The 21,396-nt window shown below is 46.6% G+C and overlaps 1 protein-coding gene across 3 annotated transcripts in view; it reads right to left on the bottom strand.

Moving 5' to 3' along the window:
• Positions 1-360: 360 nt before the first annotated feature.
• The window catches only part of GGTA1 (glycoprotein alpha-galactosyltransferase 1 (inactive)), a 53,527-nt gene continuing 32,491 nt past the window's right edge, over positions 361-21,396 (bottom strand). For 2 of the 3 annotated variants that reach the window (XM_044264994.1, XM_044264993.1), the window contains exons 3-9: positions 20,186-20,274; positions 15,903-15,938; positions 14,532-14,585; positions 14,022-14,087; positions 13,383-13,475; positions 6,833-6,970; positions 361-2,877 (exon numbers count right to left, since the gene is read on the bottom strand). In XM_044264994.1, the coding sequence (XP_044120929.1) occupies positions 2,184-2,877; positions 6,833-6,970; positions 13,383-13,475; positions 14,022-14,087; positions 14,532-14,585; positions 15,903-15,938; positions 20,186-20,265 (1,161 nt within the window). In that variant the 5' untranslated portion in view covers positions 20,266-20,274 and the 3' untranslated portion in view covers positions 361-2,183. The remainder of the gene's footprint in view (positions 2,878-6,832; positions 6,971-13,382; positions 13,476-14,021; positions 14,088-14,531; positions 14,586-15,902; positions 15,939-20,185; positions 20,275-21,396) is intronic. The other variant, XM_044264995.1, reaches the window with a different exon arrangement.

Raw genomic sequence — 21,396 nt, 5'->3', positions numbered from 1 at the left:
ATATTCCCAAGAGGTCAAGGCTAACAACCCCCAGATGTATTATGACATTGTTTTCTCCCTCTGCCCTGTCCCACCCTAGGCTTCAGGGGTGAGCCTTTTCTTTCTGGTTCCTCCACGGGGAGTTAATTACTTCAATGCCCCACTTTGGAAAAGCTCTCCATAAGCATTTGTTGTTTTGAAAGTTTGGGACTCTCAACCATAGCCTATCTTCTTAATAGTGTATGTGTTTTTAGAAAGACCTTGGGACTTTTTGGAGTCTAAGAATGTAAAATTTGTATCATGGACGATACTGAACGTCTTTGGGATAAGTGCACAATCCATGACCAGACCAGAATCTACTGAGAAAATAATTTATTCAACTGTGAATCAGGAATTTTATTATTTTTTTTAATGTTTAAATTTAAACAAACAAAAGGAAATCAAGATTCCCTTCCCCTAATCTTTTAAGATAGGGCATTTCTTTGGTGTAGGACGTAAATGTTCAACTGTCCCTACTCCAGAAGGGATCCTGGAAAACTTGAATCCTGGAGAGAGGCAGCACCCTGACATGTGGCCTTCATTTTCTTTCACGAAGTCCGCTTCTTCAGGACTTTGTTGATTTGGTTTGGTTTTGCCGGGTTGTGAGATTTTTTGGCAAGGACTGAAGAGTAGGAGGCACAGTGAAATGGTAGGAAAAAAAAAATGTGGGTTTTATTTGGATCACATAAGCCCACTGTGCCCACCACGGAGCCAGGGCAGTGGTTCTTCAAATCCATTACTTAAAAATGGAAACAAAATGACCCAAACTGGAATACATGCCAACTATAAATATTCCTGCCTATGTAGATGTTGCCTCCCAACTTCCTTGACACTGAATCACTAACTTTAAATAATATGTAGGATTTCAGAGCTTCTCTTAGAGAAGGGGACTGCATGTTAAGCTGTTCAGTCATGAGGATGGGGTCTCCCACTGCCATCCCCTCTGCTTCTGATATGAAGCAGATTTTATTCACTGTTGTTATTCTGGTTGTTATACTGCTTTAGTGCAGTTGGGGCAGGGGAAAACAGGAGGGTGCTTGATGGGAGGGTTTTTCCAATCCGGTCTACTCCTGGATGTCAGCCCTCCACTCTGGGGCATGATGGGCTGGGGGCCCTGAGGGTTTGAGCAGGCGGAGGCCGGGCATGTTGATGACGGGCTGTCATGCAGCCCAGGTTTGGGAAGTTGAACTCTTTGCCAGCCTCTTTAGTCACTGTGGGCCTTTGCCTACTCTGTCACCATCTAATTCAAAGCTCTAGCCACAGAACTGAGGACACAAGCAGCAGAGTCCAGCAGACTGAATGTCACCTGGGCCAAAAGAGAAGCATCTCCATGCAAGGCCACCACCCTGGTCGCTGTGGGTCTGAGGAGGCTGGAGATGGCCCGCAGGGCCTCCCACACAGCCTCCCACACAGCGCTTGGATCTGCGCTGTGTTTAAGCACCAGCCCCATGCCCTGTGCCCCTCAGAGGTGGCCCACAGTGACCAGCCTCTTTTCCCACCCTCTGCCACTTCACGGCAAACTCACTATGAGTCTGTTTCCACTCCATGCCGAGCCCCCATTGGCTCATTCACATATCCTGGGACTCCAAACCTTCACCACCATGCTATCCACTGGGAATTCTCCACCAATCTTCTGTACAGAAGCCAAATGACATTTTCCTTATGGGAAAAGAACATGGACAGCCAATGGCCTGAAGCAGTCTGCTCCTGAAACCATCCAAGGATTGCCAGCGGGGACTGACTGTGTCCTTCCTCAGGTTCTGCTGCTGAGCAACTCACCAAGGACACCGAAGTCGAGGAGCTGACCCCTTACTATTGTATCTTGTGGCTAAACACTTCCTTAGCACCTTTTTTTCCAGCATGTTATCTGGCATGTGCAGAGGGTTTCTGGCTTTTTCTTTGCCTGTGTCAAAAAAAAAAAATTTTTTTTTTTTTTTGCTATTTCCCCCAAACCCAGCATAAATAAGAAATCACTGGGAATTTACACCTGATTATCATAGGTTCATTCTCCCATACTGTGAAATTCAAAGTTACAAGGAAGAAGAGTAAGTATTTGCAGTGTTGGTGTTTTGTTAGTATTGTTTAAAAGTTAAGTGTTACTCTTCTGAGAAAGTTGCCAGAATCATACTCTCTCAAATTCAGAAGCCTACCAGCACAGTTTAAAGTCAGATATTATTTCTAACCAAATTATACTCTTTTGTCTGCCAAGATATCTTGACAGTCTTAATATCCGAAGGCAGGCCTATGTGATAATCCCAGCAGTATTCTGGGGATAAGATTTTAGTGGGTTTGTTGAGAAGGAAATACTTATTTAGGTGGCTTTCATCATGCCACTCGGCTTCTATGTCATTTTTCTTGTCCTGGAGGATTCCCTTGAAGCACTCCTGGGTGATGTTTAGGACCTGAATGGGTGTGCCTCCAAAGATGGCTGCGTGGTAATAAAAATCCCCTTGGCCGAATGGAATGTAGGCTGCAGACTCCTTCCGCCTCTCGTAGGTAAACTCATCAGGGTCTGCCTTGTACCACCAGGCCTGCAGCTGAGCCACCGAGTGGCCGAGCGTCTCCACTCCAAAGCTATCTTGGAAGACCTGGTCCACGTCCATGCAGAAGAGGAAGTCCACTTCATGTTGGATGTGGGCCACAATGTGCTCCCCAATGGTTTTCATACGCATCATGCTGATGTCCTGCCACCTCTTCTCAGGCTTGATCTCAAACACTTTGAAGGAACGCAGAGGACCCAGCTCTATCAAGGGCATCCTGGAGACGTCGTCCACCATGATGTAAAATATGACTTTGTGGCCAACCATGAAGTACCTATTGGCAGATACTAAGAACTCCTCCAAGTAATGCTCAATGTATCTGAAACAAAGAAGAATGGGACACATGTAACTGCTGGGATCTGCACAGGAGACTCCATGCTCTTCCAGTGATCTTGTCTGTGTTTGGCAGTGTAGGGGAGGAATGATCTTCCCCATCCCAGACATGTGTTTTCCACATCTGCTAGGGCAACATTCCTGGCTGCTTTCCACCATTCAATCGCTCCACTTTGGGGAGGAGGAGTGACTTACCTGCTGATGTTGGAAGACGGACCTGTACCCACCACTCTCACTCTTGGAGCCTATGTTCTCAACTGCTTGGGGCCTTGAAATGAGAGTACTAGAACAGGCCCTACCCTGCATCTGGAAGCCTGGATACCTGATCTTTCTAATTCAGTGATTTAATATCAGGAAGCCAATGGTCTGCAGACAGAAGCCACATTCTCCAGACCTTAACTGCAATGAACATGATTTCACGTCATCTATCTTGCTCAGTCCTTAGTCTTATTTATCTCTTGGTTCAGACTGGGCAAAGTGGGTACTATTTGATATTTTTTTCCCAGCTTCACTGAGGTACTTGACATATAACATTGTATAACATTAAGGTATACAAAGTATTGATTTGATACACTTGCATATTACAAAATGATTACCACTACAGCATTAGCGGATACCCCATCATGTCACATAACTACTATTTCTTTTTTGTGATGAGAACATCTGAGATCTACTCTCTTAACAACTTTCAAGTGCATAATAACTATTATTATTAACTATAATCACCATTACATAAGCATTATTAACTATAATCACCATGATATACATTAGATCCCCAGAACTTATTCATCTTGTAACTGGAAGCTTGTACCCTCTGACCAACATCAGGGGGCACTAGTTCTCCTTCAAACTATACCCAATGTTGCTGTTGTCCTACTGGATACAAGAGTGACATGACCCTTAGGTCCTTTGGGGACATAGTATACCTAACCATCACTGTTCTCGTATCCTCTTCTGGGACCCAGAGAATGGGTTACGGGGCATAGATATCCTTCTATATTACATATTCACCCTGGGAGCCTCCCACTGATCACCCCAAACACCAATATACCGTTCAGATACCACCACTGTAAGACTCCTCCTAACACCAGAGCAAACAACCTGATTTAACCTTAGTTTAACTATTTTTTTCCTTGTTTTTCAAAATTGATTTTATTTTTCACACCGTGTTTAGGTTCATGGCAAAACTGAACTGAAAGCACAGAATTCCCATGAACCCACTGCTCCCCTTCTCTTCCCACAGCTTCCCCCCAACCCACTACCAGTATCCAGCACTGGGGTGACACATGCCTTGCAATCCACTAATCTTCACTGACCTATCATAATCACCCCATAGTTTACATTAAGATTCACTCTTGGTGTTGAACATTCTATGGATTTGGACAACTGCATAGTGACATGTATCTATCACTATGTATGGTATTATACAGAGTATTTTCAGTGCCCTAAAATTCCTGTGTTCTGCTTGTTCATCAGCACCTCTCCCCCAACCCTACCCCACCCCTGGCGATCACTGATCTTTTCACTGTCTCCATAGAATGTCATATAGTTGGAATTATACAGTATGCAGTCTTTTTAGATTGGTTTCTTTCACTAAGTTAACATGCATTTAAGGTTCCTCCAAGTATGCATGGCCTGACAGCACATTTCTTTCTACCACTGATAATATTCTAGATCTTACAGTTCATTTATCCTTTCACCTACTGAAGGATGTCTTGGTTGTTTCCAAGTTCGGCAATTATCAATAAAGCTGGTATAAACATCTGTGGGGAGTTTTCTTGTGTAGATATACATCTTCAACTCTTTTGGCTAAGTAACAAGGAGTGCAGTTGCTGAATTATATGGTAAGATTATGTTTACCCTTGTAAGAATCTGCCAAAAGGTCTTCCAAAATGGCTGCACCATTTTGCATTCCTACCAGTAATGAAGGAGAGTGCTTGTTACTCCACATCCTCACCAGCATTTGGTATGTGGTACTGACAATGTGTTTTGAATTTGGGCCACGCTAATGGGTGGGTGGAGATATTTTAGCTATGTATGTCTTCATTCCAAATACGTCATATTGGTGTCTTCTGTAACCCAAGCTGTACAATCTTGTGAAGCCAGGAAGATCACAGAGAGGAGGAAGAAGTAGGAGTCACATGGCTTTACACAACTATTGCAGATCCCAGACTCATGCTTTGCTCAGTGACTGGATTGAATTCAATTCACTGATCATAGCTGCAGCCAATCAAGGAGTTTTGTGAGCCATAATAACCGTTACCTCATTATGCTTTTTGGTGACTGCCCGGATTTCCTTTCTTTACTACCAAAACAAAGTGTGCTTTTAAGGCTGGCCACCAGAAGCCCAAGAGTTTACAGTCCTGGTGATTTAAATGGAAAGAAGGTATCTGAGCAATATAAACAGGGAGTTCAACATGGCTCTATGGCTGGTTGCCAAGAAATTCTTGGGCACTCTGGAACTTTAAGAAAAATCTATTGTGCTCTGAAGCTTGGGAGACAATCCTAGGATGAGGGAGGGAGCTGTTAGAGGTTTAACATTGTTTAGGGATTAAAACACTGCTGTTGGCTTCCCGCATTGTTATTTGAAAACAAACCAAACATCACACCTCTTAAAAGTCCAAATCCACTCTTACAAGGATTTATTGCTGCTGAGCACACAAACAGTCCTCGCAAGCTTCAGAGCAGAGAGCATAGGGCTTTCCCCAGGATATGTGATTTATAGTTTGGTTCTGCAGAGTTGCAGCTGGATGGTAAAGCTGTTGTGGAGCCATAGGCAGTATTCTGTTCTTTGGGGGAACACCAAGAGCGAAGCAATCCCTAACATAATCCCAGTGCCATGGGATTAGGTGAGCTGAGTATAGGCTCCTGACTCAGAATGCTGTAGATTCTTCTGAGGAAAATGTCAAAACTCCAGAGTCACCCTTGTCTATTAGAGATGCCCCCCAGGTGACTAACCAGGTCACCATTCTTGATTAGTATGGCTTCAGCAATGGTTTCTGGGTTCTGGGTTGGGGGCGTCTCAGGAGAACCATCAGATCTTCACAGAGCTCTCCTTTAGGCCCTACGGCAGGTAGATCTGAGGCTCAAATCAACTTGGGCCTTCAACACTCTTTGTAGAGGCCACGGGATCAACTTTCCATGTGGTTTTCAGGAAAGGAACAGGAGAAGCCCATGGTGGGGGTGGGGACTAGGAAAATTGAACTTTTGCTTTTGTTTTGGGGGGGGGGGCAAAGACTTTCCAAAAGAGCAAAATGGTGAGTAGACTCCTCAAAACCCAAAGACTTTCCAAAAGAGCCATAATATTAGTTTTCAAATGTAACATTTGAAAACTAATATTATGGCTACTAATTTCAAGTAAGAATGACTGTAGTTTTGGAAGAGGCATTCTAAATAAGGAAATGAAAGCCCAAACAGGAACCTACCCAACCTCTAGAGAGGAGGTTCTGGCTAGCTGAATCTCTGGGGCCAAGGAAGACCTGAGGCACCATGGAAGACATGGAGAATTGTCATGCTTGGATCAGTCTTGGATCATGCTTGGATCTGCAGGTCCTTCTGTCCTTGGTCGTGGGTCTGAGAGTGTAAGAGGATGGATGATACACATTTGGGCCAACAGCTGCCATTTTTGGAATTTCCAGAGAAAGCCATGATGTGTGTGGGTGTGCTACAGACCCTAGGCTCTGTGGGTGGAATGAAAACTTTAACCTGCAACCCAAGACCCTCACTTTGAGGTGGGAAGGAGTCAACTCACTATTGTTTTGTTCTCAGCCCTCTGCAGGGGGGCTCAGCGGAGGAGGGATGGAAACCATCCCATTATAACATTCTCCTATCTAAGAATTCAGACAAGGCAGGAACAGCTCCGTGAGGCCAGGGGGCCCCTTACAAACACTCTGACAACGAAACAAGAAAAAGCGGAGGTCGATCTTATCAGGGACACTTACCTTCCAACAGCAAAAACTGTCAAACCCACGGTAATTTTCTGTTTGGCGTAATAATTTTCTAGGATGGTGCTGTTGTAAGTGCCTTCCCACACGACCGGCGCCTTCCATCCAGTCACCGTCACCACCTCTGGACGTTTCCTGGTGACAAAATATAGGTCCCCATGAGTCAGGACAGCTTTTCTAAGGTAGGGCAGAGACTGTCTCAGGGGACACTGGGGTCAGCTATGATCTGCTGAGACTGCCCCTGAATCCTGACTTCACCCCAGGCAGTCAGCCGACTGGTGTGACCTGTGCAGGGGCTGGTGTGACCTTTGCAGGAGCAGCATCTTCTGCGTGAGGAGCAGGAGGCTCTGGCCAGGTGCCTTTGAGGGCTGCCTTTAGGTCCCTGATGGGGATTTTACCTGTACATCTCCATCACTCTGTCCCCTTTTGCGGCTTTCCTATTCTCTTCTTCCTTCTGGATCCCTTCCCCTATCTCCCCAGCCCTTCCTAAACTGCCAGTGGCATCTCTGGGTTCTTTCCCCATGGGTGCCATCCAAGGCTCAGGAGGCCCTAATCCTTGACTTGGGAGGATGAGAGCGTGACCTTGGAACCAAATGAGAGAAAGCTATTTTAATCCACCTTTCTCCAGAAATGGATTTCTGGGTAAAACCTTGGTTATAGGCCCAAAAGGGCCCCCAATTTAATTGTTATTTTTCGTTTTATGCACAAAGAGACAAAGTCACCCAGAAAAGCAGGGACTTAACAGAGCCTCCCCCCAACGGCCAAGGCTGGAACATGGGGCTCTGGCACAGACCCTCCCCACAGACCACATTGTCTCTTTGCTAGGAGAACAAAGGGCAAAGGGGAGGCATGTTTTCTGCACTTAGAATGCTCAAAAGGGACTTGGCAAAGCCAATGCAAACACAGGAAGCAACACAAGAGCGACAGCAAACTGACCAACTGTGGAGGGTAGATGTGGAAGGGCTGTGTGGCAGCTGGGGCCCAGCAGGAGAGGGGGATGCAGACTCAGCCCTGACCCCCAACTGCTCAGGAAGTGGCTGCATTTCCCCTGCTGGGAAGCAGAGACTGAAACAGTCATCAGATTCAAACCCCAGCACGAATGGGCCTGTCCCCACTAACCACCTGCTTGTACTTCATCCACTGAGGGGGGAAAGGCCAGTGATGAGGGCAAAGTCCTCGTGGTCCCCACTGGGTCCCGGCCGGCTGTGTGCATGTGGCCCTAGGGAAGCTGTTGGGGACATGTCAGCAAATAGATGGAGCCAGTGAGAACTTCCCCTAGTCCCACACATCGGAGGAGGGTGGGTTTTCACAAAACTGCCCAAATCCCACCACCTAAGCTGGGGTTTCCAGAGTGAGGCTGGGCCAAGCTGGGTCAACCACAACCTCATCCCAGCCCCAGCCCTCAGCCCAGCTCCAAACTCATCCCAGTCCCAGCACCAGTCCCAGCCCCAGCCCCAGAGTGGAAAAGTGCCTCAGCAGACTCTCATCTTCTGTCCTTCGGTCACCAAGCTCTTCACTCTACTTGTTGAGATGACAGTCCCTCCGGCTGCAGCCTGTGCCCTGATTCAGGCCTCCTTCTCCCCCTGCACAGCTGAATCGCCCCCAGAGATGGGGGGTGGGGCACTCTGAGGCTGCTCTCCTGCCCCCCTATCTTGTCTGGAGTCTGGGCTCTGCCTTCACACTCTGCGTGGGCTGGCTGCTCCGAGAAGAGCCGCTCTTGGTTTCCTTCAATCATGAAAGCACCAACCTGTGCCAGGCACCTTCACTACACTTTTTCACTGGCAACAGTCCTGCCACATATTACGTCTCTTGTACAAGTAAGAAAACCAAGCCTCAGAAAGACTTGCTAACTTGGCTGCCGCTGATGGAAACTAACATATAAGTATGTCCCGTGAGGCCAGGCACTGTGTTCAGGGCATCACCCTTCAGAGGTGCTATTCTGATTTCCATTTTATCTGTGAGCAGCACAGAGAGGTTAAATAGTTTGCCAAATTGTCACAGAGCTTAGTAAGAGGCAAAGCCGGTTTTTGAACCCAGATGGTTTAACTCCGGAGGCCATGCTCTGAGCTGCCACCCTGTATTGCTTCTTATGTGGACACGTACCAGCTCTGCTGGTGAGGCTGGGGTTACAACCCACATTTGTCATCATTTCCACTCACCTTAGCTACCCTGGCATTTTTATCAGTGCAGAATGAGAAATAATGAGCTTTTGTTTTGTTATGTTTTTAGAAATTTATGTGATGCTTTTAGTCACATAAAACCCCCCCTTTGTTGAATGACAGGATTTCAAACCACAAACCACCACGCGCACACACACACACACACGGCTTACACATCTATAACCAACGTTTCTGAACTTGAACTCCGCCCTGTGTCACTGCCTCATTCTTTGTGGTCCTTAGTTTTAGCCCATCAAGGATCTTTCAGTAGTTCCGACCCAGCCCCCTAGCCAAGTCTTGCAACTGTTTACAATCTGGGCATGTTGTAAGCAGGTCATATTATTTAAAAAAAAAAAAAAGGAAAAAAGGGGAGCCTGGGTGGCTCGGTCGGTTAAGCATCCAGCTTTTCATTTCGGCTAAGGTCACGATCTCAGGGTTGTGAGATCAAGCCCTGCCTTGGGCTCACTCAACAGGGAGTCTGCTTGAGATTCTCTCTCTCCCTCTCTCCAACCCTCGTCCCACTAGCTCTCACACTCGCCCTAAGTAAGTAAGTAAGTAAGTAAATAAATAAATAAAATCTTTTTTTCTTTTTTTTTTTTAAAAAAGGAAAGTGGGGGGCTGGCAGGTAGCAACTGTACTTATTTAATACTTATGTGCACGGGGACCAAGTATTTGACTTTCAATCTCTCATTTAATCCTCACCTCCACCTTATAAAGTGGGTGCCACCCTCCCCCATATTTTACAAATAAAGGAAGGAAGGGTAAGAGAAAAGCAGAAGAGATCTGCATCTTCAGCCTTATAGGAAGGGGCAGTCCCTCACCACACATTTCCTAGCCACACCAGCCCCACTGCTGAGCACAGAGATCAGAGAAATGAGACTCCTTCCTACCCCTTGAGAATCTCACACTCCCAACAGGTGGTCAGCCTGCTATAAAATGGGACCCCAGCTTAGTCCTCATCTTCTAGAGAGACTGAGTTAGAAAAAGCCATACCCAGTTTTGTCGCTTGGCTGGGGAGAGTCCTCCAAGCAGGAAAGAAAAAGGCAGCAATATTAAAAATTAATGTTTACTTAAAAATTAAAATGTCCTATTTCCCAGCTGTTAATTATTAAATTTCACTGGCAATTCCAATATGTCCTGGACCCTGATGAAGAAGCCGGGTGACAGCCTGAAAACACAGGCAGTGGGGGGCAGGGAGGAGGATCAGTTCCCAGATGAACCTGTGCATCAGGGAGTCTTAGCAAAACCATCTACACCACTGCTCCCCGAAAGAAGCGACACAGGGCAGGCCACCCATGTGTCAGAGCTAGTGTTTGCTACTGCCAATTGCCAGAGATGTGCAAGATCAAAAAGGATGGGGCTCTAGAAAGAGGGGAAAGTGCCAGGACAGACTCAGAGCTGCCCAAATGCCTTTTGTCCAAGCACAACACCCACCGGGTCCATGTGTGCAGCTCCGTGATGGCCAGAGTCTTCCCACGAGCTAAACACACACCTACCTAGGCTATGGGTAGCTTTTAAATTTTACATACTGACTAATGGGTACCTTGTGGTCCCCAAGTGTTGGGTAGAGGAAGTGTTCAAAGTGAATATTTTAAATATGAATATGATAAAATGCGAATCATGAAGCAGGTCAGAAAAGCTGTGCGGTGCACACCATGTGTGCATCAGTATGCCGGAGCCGGTGTGACCCAGCAAAGAGCTGATGGCAACAGGAACAAGAATGAGGGCTGCAGAATACAGAGAAGGACATGATGCAGGCAGAGATTTGGAGGCAGGATTAACAGAACACATCCATCCGGGAGACTGTGGTGTGGGTGGAGGAAAAGGATGAACCGGAGAGACAGGCAGGACTGTGGCGTGAGATCGGAACTGAGAACAAGGGAGGGTAGAATGTGGAGATCCAGCTGAGTCATGGAAGTCGTGTGTGCAGAGCTGTCCAGCAGGCACTCAGACCCAAGTCCGGGCTCAGGGAACCTTTGGGCTGATGATGGGAAGGTGGGGGTCACTCTCACACCATGGCATCTAAGGCCATGGGAATGGATGAGAGCCTCCAGAAACTCCAACCACTGACGGCTGGGAAGCAGAAAAGATGCTTCTGGAGGGGACCGAGAAAGGAGAATGGAGAAGTAGGAGGGAAATCCAGAGGATGCTTTGTCACAGAAGCTAAGAGATCTCACTGTGGAAGTGTGTGCACAATACACTGCAACATGTTATAGGTCGTTTCCAGGAAGGGATACACGTATAGAAATATATTTATTTGTTCATGCAGTCGTTCATCTAATCCTTCATTGAGGCAGGAAATATACTTTGGTGCCCTGGGAAGGCTTAAATTTGGTGCCTCTTCAAACTGATATTCCTTACATACCTGCTCGCCATCTGTTTGGACGAGACACTGTATCATGCATGGGGCAGAGCAGAGTCACAGCTGGTGGCCATGATATGTCTCTCCCTTTGTCTCCGGTAACTCAGCCTTCACCCTGCCTCCCAGGTCCCGCACAGCGAGCAGAAATGCCACAGCAGAAGAGCACCATCCTCCTTAGAAGGGGACTTGGTGACTATCTCTGGCTCACCTAGCCCTTCGAGCCTCATGGAGGTCCCTCCCCTCCCCAACACACATGCCTAAGGGGCTTAACAAGGCACCACTGCTTCCGTATTCTTGCATTTCCAGTAAGGGTTTAGTGTCTCACAGATGGCTACCCTGCTGCCCAGCTCACTGACTGACATATGTACGGGCCAAAATTCCCATCCTTCCACACTACCCCCAAACAAAAAGAGAGCTTGCCAGAACATAACCAGGTCTTTCCAGAGCTCTTACCCCTCCCACTGGAATAGTCTCTCCTGATCCTTCTCTAAGGCTCTTCCTGCCCCTTCTCAGACTTCTCTTCCTTCACCAGCCTTTTAAATGTTGATATGACAGGATGTGGTTCTAGCCCTCCACTTGGGTGGCCCCCTCCAGGCCTACAGGTCCCAGGGCTGCCCACATGTCTACCACACGTCTTCCACTAAGTTCATGGGCACTGCCATAGACTGACCGTTTCCCCCACCACCCTGGAATTCACTGTAACCCAATTCCCAGTGTGATGACCTCTGGAAGTGGGGCCTTTGGGAAGTGCTTGGTTCATGATGGTGGAGGACTCAAGAGTGGGATTGGTGCCCTCAGGAAAGAGCTCCCAGAGAGCCCCCTTACCCCTTCTGTCACCGTATGAGGACAGAGAGGATGACTGTCTGTGACCCTGGAAGTGGGCTCACACCAATCACCAAAGCTGCGGGGTTTGGATCTTGGACTTCCCAGCCTCCAGAACTGTGAGAAATACATTTCTGTTGTTTATAGCAGCCTGAACAGACTAAGACAGGCACCCTGTGAATCTCAGTCCCCATGGCCAGCAGGTACCTGAATCCAAACGTCTCTAGTAGAGCTCATCCCCTACCCCCACTCCTAGTCCTGGCTGTCTTCCTCCTATCATGCTCACCACCCCCACCACCCACCAGTCGCTCAGGTGTCACGGTCATCTTGGACAGCTCTTGCCTCCTTACTCCCGCAGCCACGTTGTGTTAAGTCGAACTGACCACAACTTCCCAATTCTGGCAAATTCTCCCTGCACATCTCCTGCCCCGAAGACTATGAACTTCTTAAGTATAACCATATTGGCTGGTTTCTCCTATCTCCTGTGCCTAACACTACATCTAGCACAGTATTTTTGACCACAACCTACAGTGAGAAATGCATTTCACATCACAACCAAACACATATGCATACATACAGAAACAATAATTCAACCTCACAATACTTAGCCTTACTTCTACTTCATGTGATGCCTCCTGATTTTCTATTTGATTTCAATTCTTTAAAAAAAAAAAACAAAACTCATTTTGACCCATTAAACTAGTTTCTTGAACACATTAATGGACTGTGACTGGTAATTTGAAAAATACCAGCCGGTATATCACAGGTATTTGATAAACATTTGTTGTATGTTCACTTAGTGAATGCACGCACAGCCTCATGAGATCTTTCATCATCACCACCAATTTTCAGATGAGTTAGCTGAATCTCAAGAGAGAATTTTCTTGCTCTGACTCCAGATGCTGCAGCTTTCTACAAAACCCCATGGCCAGCAAGACCCCCTCCAGCCCCACTATTCTGTGATTCGCCTGCTGCCTTTGGGCAGCCGCTGTCAGAATTGCTGTGTCGTTGCTCAAGCATCTGAGTCAAAACACACAGACCCTCAGTTTCTCATCTAATCTATGGTGAAAGTCTGAGGGATGCTAAGACTCCGTATCCCCAACCAGGAATGTTCTCAATGGCACTCTTGCCTCCCGCCACCTCTGCTGGGAGCTCATGGATTTACTGAACCCAGGGAGGGGATGGGGGATGCCTCCTTTCTTACTGTGGGTTAAACCAGTCTGATAGCTGAAGCTCTCCATTGTTTTCCTCTCGTTCATCTTCATCTGTGTCCTCCACTTCTTGGTAAATGTGGGTCCTACGTACAAAGGGAAAGCAAGCCCAGTGAGGCAGGGAAGCCAATGTATGGTGCCAGGACAGCTGGTGAACGTGAGCATGCCTTCCCAGGTGGAGTACGCGTGCGGCGAGGGGGTGTCTGGAGAAAGCTTCACGATACACGATATGTTTGTGCATAAACATATGCTTCTGGTGGAAAGGCTCAGTACCACCTTTCTTATTTTCCTTCCAGGTCTGCACAGTTACCAGTTTAGTGACCCAGGACCCTCAGATTATTTCAGGGAACTTGCTGGACTAATGACAGCTAACTGAATTAGCTTCAAGCATCTTTCCCACAGCCTAAATGTCAGCCCAAGCCCCATTCACCCCCAAGTTAAATGGAAAAACTAAACCAAACCCCCAAAGTTAATTATCCTAGTCCCAACCATGAAACAGATTCCTTGTATGACTTCAACAGGGCCAGAAAGACAAGTGACCGAGAAGGTCACGACCATGAAGCCATTTCCTTCAGACTCTCTATAAGCATTGGGCGAATCAACAAACAGAGAGGGTCCTTCCATCACCTTACCCATTGTTAAACCAGCTCGGAAACCACCAGTGCTTCTGACTTATGCTGTTACCAACTTCTGGGTTTCTAAGATGAGAAAGATGACAATTTTAGAAAATGAGGCAGTCCCAAATGGGGCTCATCGGGGGAGGGTTTCCAAACTCCTTTTATGGCAGAAAATCACTTAATTTCTTAAAACAAAACAAAACAAAACTGCCAGTTTATAAAACAGACAGAAGTGACGCTACCCTATCCTGGGAGATATACGGGGGTGCTGAATCACTCTGCTGTACACCTGAAACTAAGATAACACTGTATGTAACGAACTGGAATTAAAATGAAAACTTAAAATTAAAAAAAAAGTGAAGCTGCTCTAGCCAAACAGGGGAAGATGGACCCACCCCTGCCGGGCCTCTCCTCCCTTGGGCAGTCCCCCGCACTCAGCTCAACGAGGGGGCCCTGGTAGGGACAGAGGAGAGAAGGCGGGGGTGCAAGGTGGGGGTAAACCCGGGTCATGGATATCCCACTTACTGGTAGTACGACCGTGATGGGACCTTTTCCCTCTCTGAATCTTGGTTTTCTCCTCTGAAAAGTCAGATATATAATAACCATGGTGACAATCATGATAATAAACTTGCCAATAAGGTACTTTGAAACGTGAACAAAATCACATATAGCAGAGAGCTTTATTACAAGTTGAAAATTACTAGAACGCATTGTAAATCTTCACACACACACACACACTAAAAATGCGTATTTTTCCAAGAACGATCTCTTCTGCTAAAGCAGGGTTCAGGTTGCTACCAAGGCCAGCAGGGACAGCCTCAGGAAGCTGTCATCAGAAGCCACCCTCGCCACCCACACGTGGAAATTTCCATCCTCTCTCATTGTGAGAGTCTCTCCAAGGCGGGGGCTTTCTGGAGGAGGGAAAAAAAGAGCAGAAGCGGGAAGGCGGGGGCTGCAGTGCCCTGTGGCTGGACAAATCAGGCGGTGAGGCAGGAACAGGCCGAATAATAGGAAGAAACCTGTTTTAAAGCCCATCAACGTTCCAGAGGTGTTTCAGATGATGGATAATTTAGGCGTGGTTGCCATACCACAGGGAGACCACATACGACTTAAACAAAAGGGAACAGGAAGAGAAATATTTCTTCAGTCGCCCAGGTCGCTGTTTTCATTCGATCTTGGTCATCCCAGCTACTCATGAGAATAAAGGTTTTCACCTTTATGTTCACTTCTAGCTGAGAATTTGGCCACATGGGTTTGGGCCGAGTGCTAAGATCCCACAGAACGTGAGCATAAAAGCCAGGATTTGACACCAGGGAAAGAATGATATCAGAAATGAAAGCCGAGGAAAGTACAAGCAGTTAAGCGCGAGACTTTACCCTGAGCCTCCTGGCAACCAAGCCAAAGATAGAAAAATGAAGGCTTACGTAGTTCTCGCTGCCTTCAGTAATAATAATAATAATAATAATAATAATAATAATAATAAATAGTTTGTCAGGAGACCCTGACTTTTTTTCCTGATCCTTTGTCTCAAAGGAATTTCTTGCAAGTCTTTGTATAACATATACTGGGCAGCATAATGGAGAATACCTGTCCTGATTCTTTTCATCAGCAAGGGGGAATGTTCTCCAAGTGATACCACTTAAAGAAACCCTTGATGAGAAGCAAGGGCAAAATACAAGTCACAGCCGGATAAAGGCCAATCTAGGGAATGGTAGGCGGGTAGTCCACATCCCTGGGAAACCACTCTTCACCTCCCCCACCACCCCTACGGAATCCTTGACCAGGGGGGGTTCTACCCCACCCCCCAGCCCGCTGCCATGCTAAAAATTGACTGTAGGGGGTGCCAGACTGGACATGGGAGACCTCCCATAGACCTGTAGAATTCAAAGCACTTACTTTGAATGATATATCCACAGGAAAGAGCCTTCTGGGCTGAAAACAAATGAGAAATAAAAACATATTATGTTACTTTTAATTCAGAGAAAAGTGATTTTGCAACCATTAACAGCGAAGCCCTGGGCTGAGCTGAAATCCTGGGTTTTGGCTACTCCTAGGTTTCTACTGGGACTGGAAATTTTCACTTATAGTCACGTCAGGGTTATTCAGAACAAGAGGTGAGAAAGAGGTCACTGAAAAATCTCAAACCTTAACAACAACAACAAAAAAAAGCATAAGTAACTATAAACACTTAACAGGAAGACCCAGAAGGCTTCCTGGAAGAGGGGGAATGTTTTAGCTGGGATCTGAAGAATAAATGGAGTCCAGGTGAAGGGGAAGTAGGAAGAGTGTTCCAGACAAAGGGAAAACCATGCAAAGGACTTGAGGGAAAAAGGAGGCATTGAAATGTGCAAGGAAGTGGAGGAGAAGTAGCCAGAGGCCAGACCTTGATGGGACCTACTGGGGATTTAGCCGTTGAAGGGTTTTAAGCAAGAGAGGGACAGGGTGTTACATGCAACTGAAGAAGGTCGTCAGAAAACAAAGTGCAGGGGTGTAGGAGTGAATGTGGGTGACCAGTTCGGAAGTGATGGCCATTGCCCAAGCATGACTCAGGGTAGCTGAAGAGGTGGAGGGGAGGAAGCTCACTGACTTGAGAGGCATTTGGAGGGGAACAGTGACAGAATTTGTCGCATGCGTTACTCCACTGCTCTGCGCAGGGACACTGTGCCCCAGTGCTAAGCTTTGCTTGGCCCTCCCCTTTTCCTCTCTGAATAAAGGGAGGACAACCTCGTAGGAAGAGTTCAGGCACCTCCCTTGACTCAACCCCTGCCTGGCCCCAGCTCCCTCGTCCCTGAAAAACACAAATGACTCACAGTTGTTGCAGACTCTGCCAACGCCCCTTAGCCTCTTATCCCCTCCCTCTGCCTTCTCCTCCTGTTGGGTGTCAGCACCTCCTTGTAGGAAAAAAAAAATCATGCTCTCTCACTGCCGATGGTTTCCTCCTCTGAGCCCAGGACTCATGCACCACACTCTAAATTTCTTGTTCCTCTACTGATTCTGACAATATTCATAATAGTGAATGCTTGGCCAGCCACTGTTCAGCATATGTCTAAGCAACTGACATATATTAGCTCACTGAACCCTCACAATAACCCAACAAGTAGGTTCTACTCTTCCTCATTCTATGGAGGTGGAAACCAAGGCACAGAGCATTAGGTGATCTGCCCAAAGCCATACTGCTAGTGAGGAGTAGAGCCGGTATTTGAACCTGGAGAATCCAACTCCAGATGCTACAAGAGGTGGAAGGGGGAGGGGAATGAGGATGGGACCCACCTCTCAGGTGGCCACCTGGCACTCAGGGCATCAATTTCTAAATTCAGCTTTGCTACCCTGTCACTTCTCTTGACTAACCTCTCCTTCTTCTCCTCCTCACCCTCCTCTCTCAGAATCTTTCAGCATCTCAACAGTCACCGTGATACCCACGATGCATATATGACATTTCCCGCATGTTCATCCTCCAAGGCACAGCACAAATGCCATCTCTTCTGTGCCTTTCTTTTTTTTTTTTTTTTACTTCATAGGACAATTTTTATTATTAATTTGTTCCCACTATTCTGGCTCATTTCCTTATATACAGATAATTTTTTATTATTATATAGATAATTTTTAACCTATTTACTGTCACAGCGAGATGTCCAGTACATCAAATTCCACAATAACCTTCCAACCTGAACTTGTTGATACATACACCCTTGTTTTCCTTTTGCATTTCTGTTTCTTAAATTTCTTTTTTTTTTAAATTATAGTTTAGTTTAGTCTAGTTTATTCCTCTTCTGTGCCTTTCTTGATATGATCCCAGCATAGTGCCCGGCACCTAGTAGGTGCTCAATAAACAGTTGTAAATCAATGCAAAAAATAGATTCCCCCTCCAAGCCAAACATAATCAGTCTTAGCCTCCTTAACTCTGCCAGTTCCTTTTCTCTACCCTAATAGTCTTTCTCTACTTCTAGTGTCTTCCTGCTCCATCTTGACCATAACCCCTTGAGTGTAGTCAGTTGATGTGTTCCATTTAGTTATGTCAAAATCCTTTTTAAGCTCAGTGCTGTGCACCTGTCTCAGGTTAGGGCCCTCAGCTCCCCCCAAGCCATCACACGGTCAACTCACGAGGTGGCAAAGGATCGGCTGCCATTTACACCTCTTGCAGACCCTCAATAGATTGCTCACACTGGAGGATGATGTGCCTAGAGTCCGGGTGCCAAACCCTGGTCCCAAAGAGCAGCCAGAACCTGCTCTAGTTACTGTTCAGCCAGTGCCCAGTGCTGCAAAATAACCCTGTTTATGGGAGGTTGGTGCAAAAATGCACACTGGGGCTTTTGGCTCCCACATTTTAATTTTGCAAGCTGCCCAAAATATGGAAGTACAACTCTGGCTCAGACTCAAAACAGCAAGCTTAAACAAACAAGCACTCAGAGGCAGCGGGTTATCCGCACAAGCATCAAGACTCAGGGCAGGGACCCCACAGAATGCTTGTTCTTCTGCTGGGAGTCTTCCAGCTGCTCAAGCTCTTCCTTCTATTTGTCAAATTCCTGGGTCCTATTCTCCCCTCTGGAGCCGATATGATGACGACGATGGTGGCAGTTAGCAGTTACTGAGTGCTTATTAAGCCCCAGGCATTGTCCTAAATGTTTTATATACAATGACTTATTTAATCCTCCCCACAACATGCCTATGAGGCAGGTACTATTATCACCCATTTTTAAAGAGAAGGAAACTGAGGAACAGAGTTGCTGAGTAACGTGTCTGGGGTCACAGAGGTGGCAGAGGACCAGTTCCAGACAATGTAGCTCCAGACTCCTCTGCCCTCGAGTACCCAAGGGATCCCAGGCTCCCTGCACTCAACTCTGAATCCACTCATCTTAGGACTAAGTACCCCCAGCTCCCTCAATTCGAAAGCTGTGGGTGTAGACCCCTTGAACTTGATCACACTCTAGCTTGTCTTGATTTTATGAAAACGAGCTATTCAGAATGAAACAGAGTAATGCTCCACAAGGGGCTAGACCTATGCTGTACTCCGGGGAATAACAGCTCCATATTCTGGGGAGTCCTCCTCCTACTGATGTTCTTTTTTTTTTTTTTTTTTTTAAGATTTTATTTATTTATTTGACAGAGATCACAAGTAGGCAGAGAGACAGGCAGAGAGAGAGGAAGAGAAGCAAGTCCCCTGCTGAGCAGAGAGCCAGATGCTGGGCTCAATCCCAGGTCCCTGGGATCATGGGATCAGGACCTGAGCCTTTAACCCACTGAGCCACCCAGGAGCCCCTCCTACTGATGTTCTTAAAGGCACATGTCCTTTTTTAGTAGCCAAGATGGTCCTGCTGGCTCATCAAATTTTAGGATTTCAGAATTAAAAGAATTCAAATGTTAATCCAGGCTGTCATCTTTAACGTGGGGGCTACTAAAGCACTCCACCATGGAGATAGCAGTCTTCGTGCCAGCACAGCTCTCCCTGCCCATCGCTGTACGGTGGCCTTTTTGGATCAAGACAGAGCTGTCCCAGTGAAGTCAAAGGCATCCTGCATATTTGTAGCTGTTTGCGGAGACTTCTTTCTGTTAGGTATCTCTCCAGCTGGAACCTCTGAGACCATTTATTTTCCCAAAGCACAGAAGCACGTATATTTGGGGTAAATCCGTGGATGAATGTGAAAACCCAGAAATGTTTAATTCATTTTGCTTTCCAGAGTTAACAAAACAAAACACCCCCAAGCGTTGCAGCCAGGCACAAATGAATCACCCGCCACTCGGAGTGGATTTTATAGCAAAAGTCAACAACTCTGAGTTGCTCCTTTAAGCCCTGAAAATATTTTAGAATTACAAAATTCAGGGTGCAATTCTCATGAAATTCCTGTCTGAAATTTCTTAAGGTAATTCCCACAGCTCATTGCACAAATCATCTAAAGTCACATTTTGGGTTGACAATGGCCTTGCTGTTTCTGGATATAGCCTACCCGGAATGGCAAGGTTATAAAAATCAGGACATTCGGATTGTAGCAGGAAGGAAGAGAATTTTGCTCCAAGGTACTTGGAGATCTAATGATTTTAAATATAGTCCAGGGCTTGGGATACAGGAAGGGTGGAATCTGCCTTTCATTGTTTCAGTTAATCTCCATTTCAACTTCAACCTGGTGACTTGGCTGATAACTAAGAGATTCAAGACAAAGGTGGACACCGCACTCCTCAGTTACCTGTGGATATATTCCCAAAACACAACAATCACAGTGGAGACAACCAGCATTGACAGAATCACTTTTCCTTTGACATTCATTATTTTCTCCTGGGGAAACAAAAGAGGAGAAAGGAAGAAATGGATTAAATAAATGCAAGGTGAGATACGGTTTCTAAGCAAGGTTTCCACCCTCTAAGGGGAAATGTTTATAAATATTTAACTAGAGCTAAGAAGTGTGTTCTACCTTAAATTGAGCAGGCTTGCAATGGCAGATTGGGCTCACTTAATGAATTGACTAACTTAATGAATTCCCAGTGGGGAAGGAGCCTAAGGCCACGCTGGCGCTCAGGGGGACAGTATACTCTCTGACCACAGGTCCACCATGGACTTGGACAGGTGAGGGCGTAGCTATAAATGGTTCCCATGGGCTCCAGCTGCCTCCTGACTTCGATTGTGGGAAATCATCCCTTCCCTGGCTCTCTGCTGCCTTTGATACACTGACCACATGCCCCATCCTCAGGATGACCCTGGTCCCTTAAAGTCTAGGCTCACCCACTTCTCAGCCCCACCTAGCTTTTCCCCACCATGCCCACAGGCAGTCAATCAATCAATCCATCCGTTGGCACACAATAGGTACATAAATATGTCTTGACTGCTGCATGAAGTTGTGGTTGAAGAGAGACAGGGTGCTGGGTGGGGAATATCAGATTAGAAGTACATTAATTCCAGAGGTCAGGGAAGGCCTCTCACTGGGGAGGTGACAGAGCTTCCCAAGGGATGAAGATAGGGTGCAAAAAGACAACAAGTACAAGGAAAGTCCTACAGCTGGGAGCGAACAGGTCTAGATTGGGACTGTGGCCACCTCTCATGATGTGGAGATGTCTTCACTCCCAGAGAAATGTGGATCTGGGGGCCAGCACGAACGCACATGGAGCTGGGGAGCGCTGACCTTGGGGTAGGTCCTCAGGTCCTCATGCATAGCTCCAAAAACCTCTGAGAACGAAAAGTCTTTTTTTTTTTTTTTTTTTAGATTTTATTTATTTATTTGACAGAGAGAGAGAGATCACAAGTAGGCAGAGAGGCAGACAGAGAGAGAGGGGGAAGCAGGCTCCCTGCTGAGCAGGGAGCCTGATTCGGGGCTCAATCCCAGGACACTGGGATCATGACCTGAGCCGAAGGCAGAGGCTTAACCCACTGAGCCACCCAGGCACCCCGAACCAATAGTCTTTT

This window comes from Neovison vison, chromosome 9 (genome assembly GCF_020171115.1).
Source record: "Neovison vison isolate M4711 chromosome 9, ASM_NN_V1, whole genome shotgun sequence".
Lineage (NCBI taxonomy): Eukaryota > Metazoa > Chordata > Mammalia > Carnivora > Mustelidae > Neogale > Neogale vison.
Note: the sequence above shows the minus strand (reverse complement) of the source record. Positions and strands in the feature narration are given on the sequence as shown.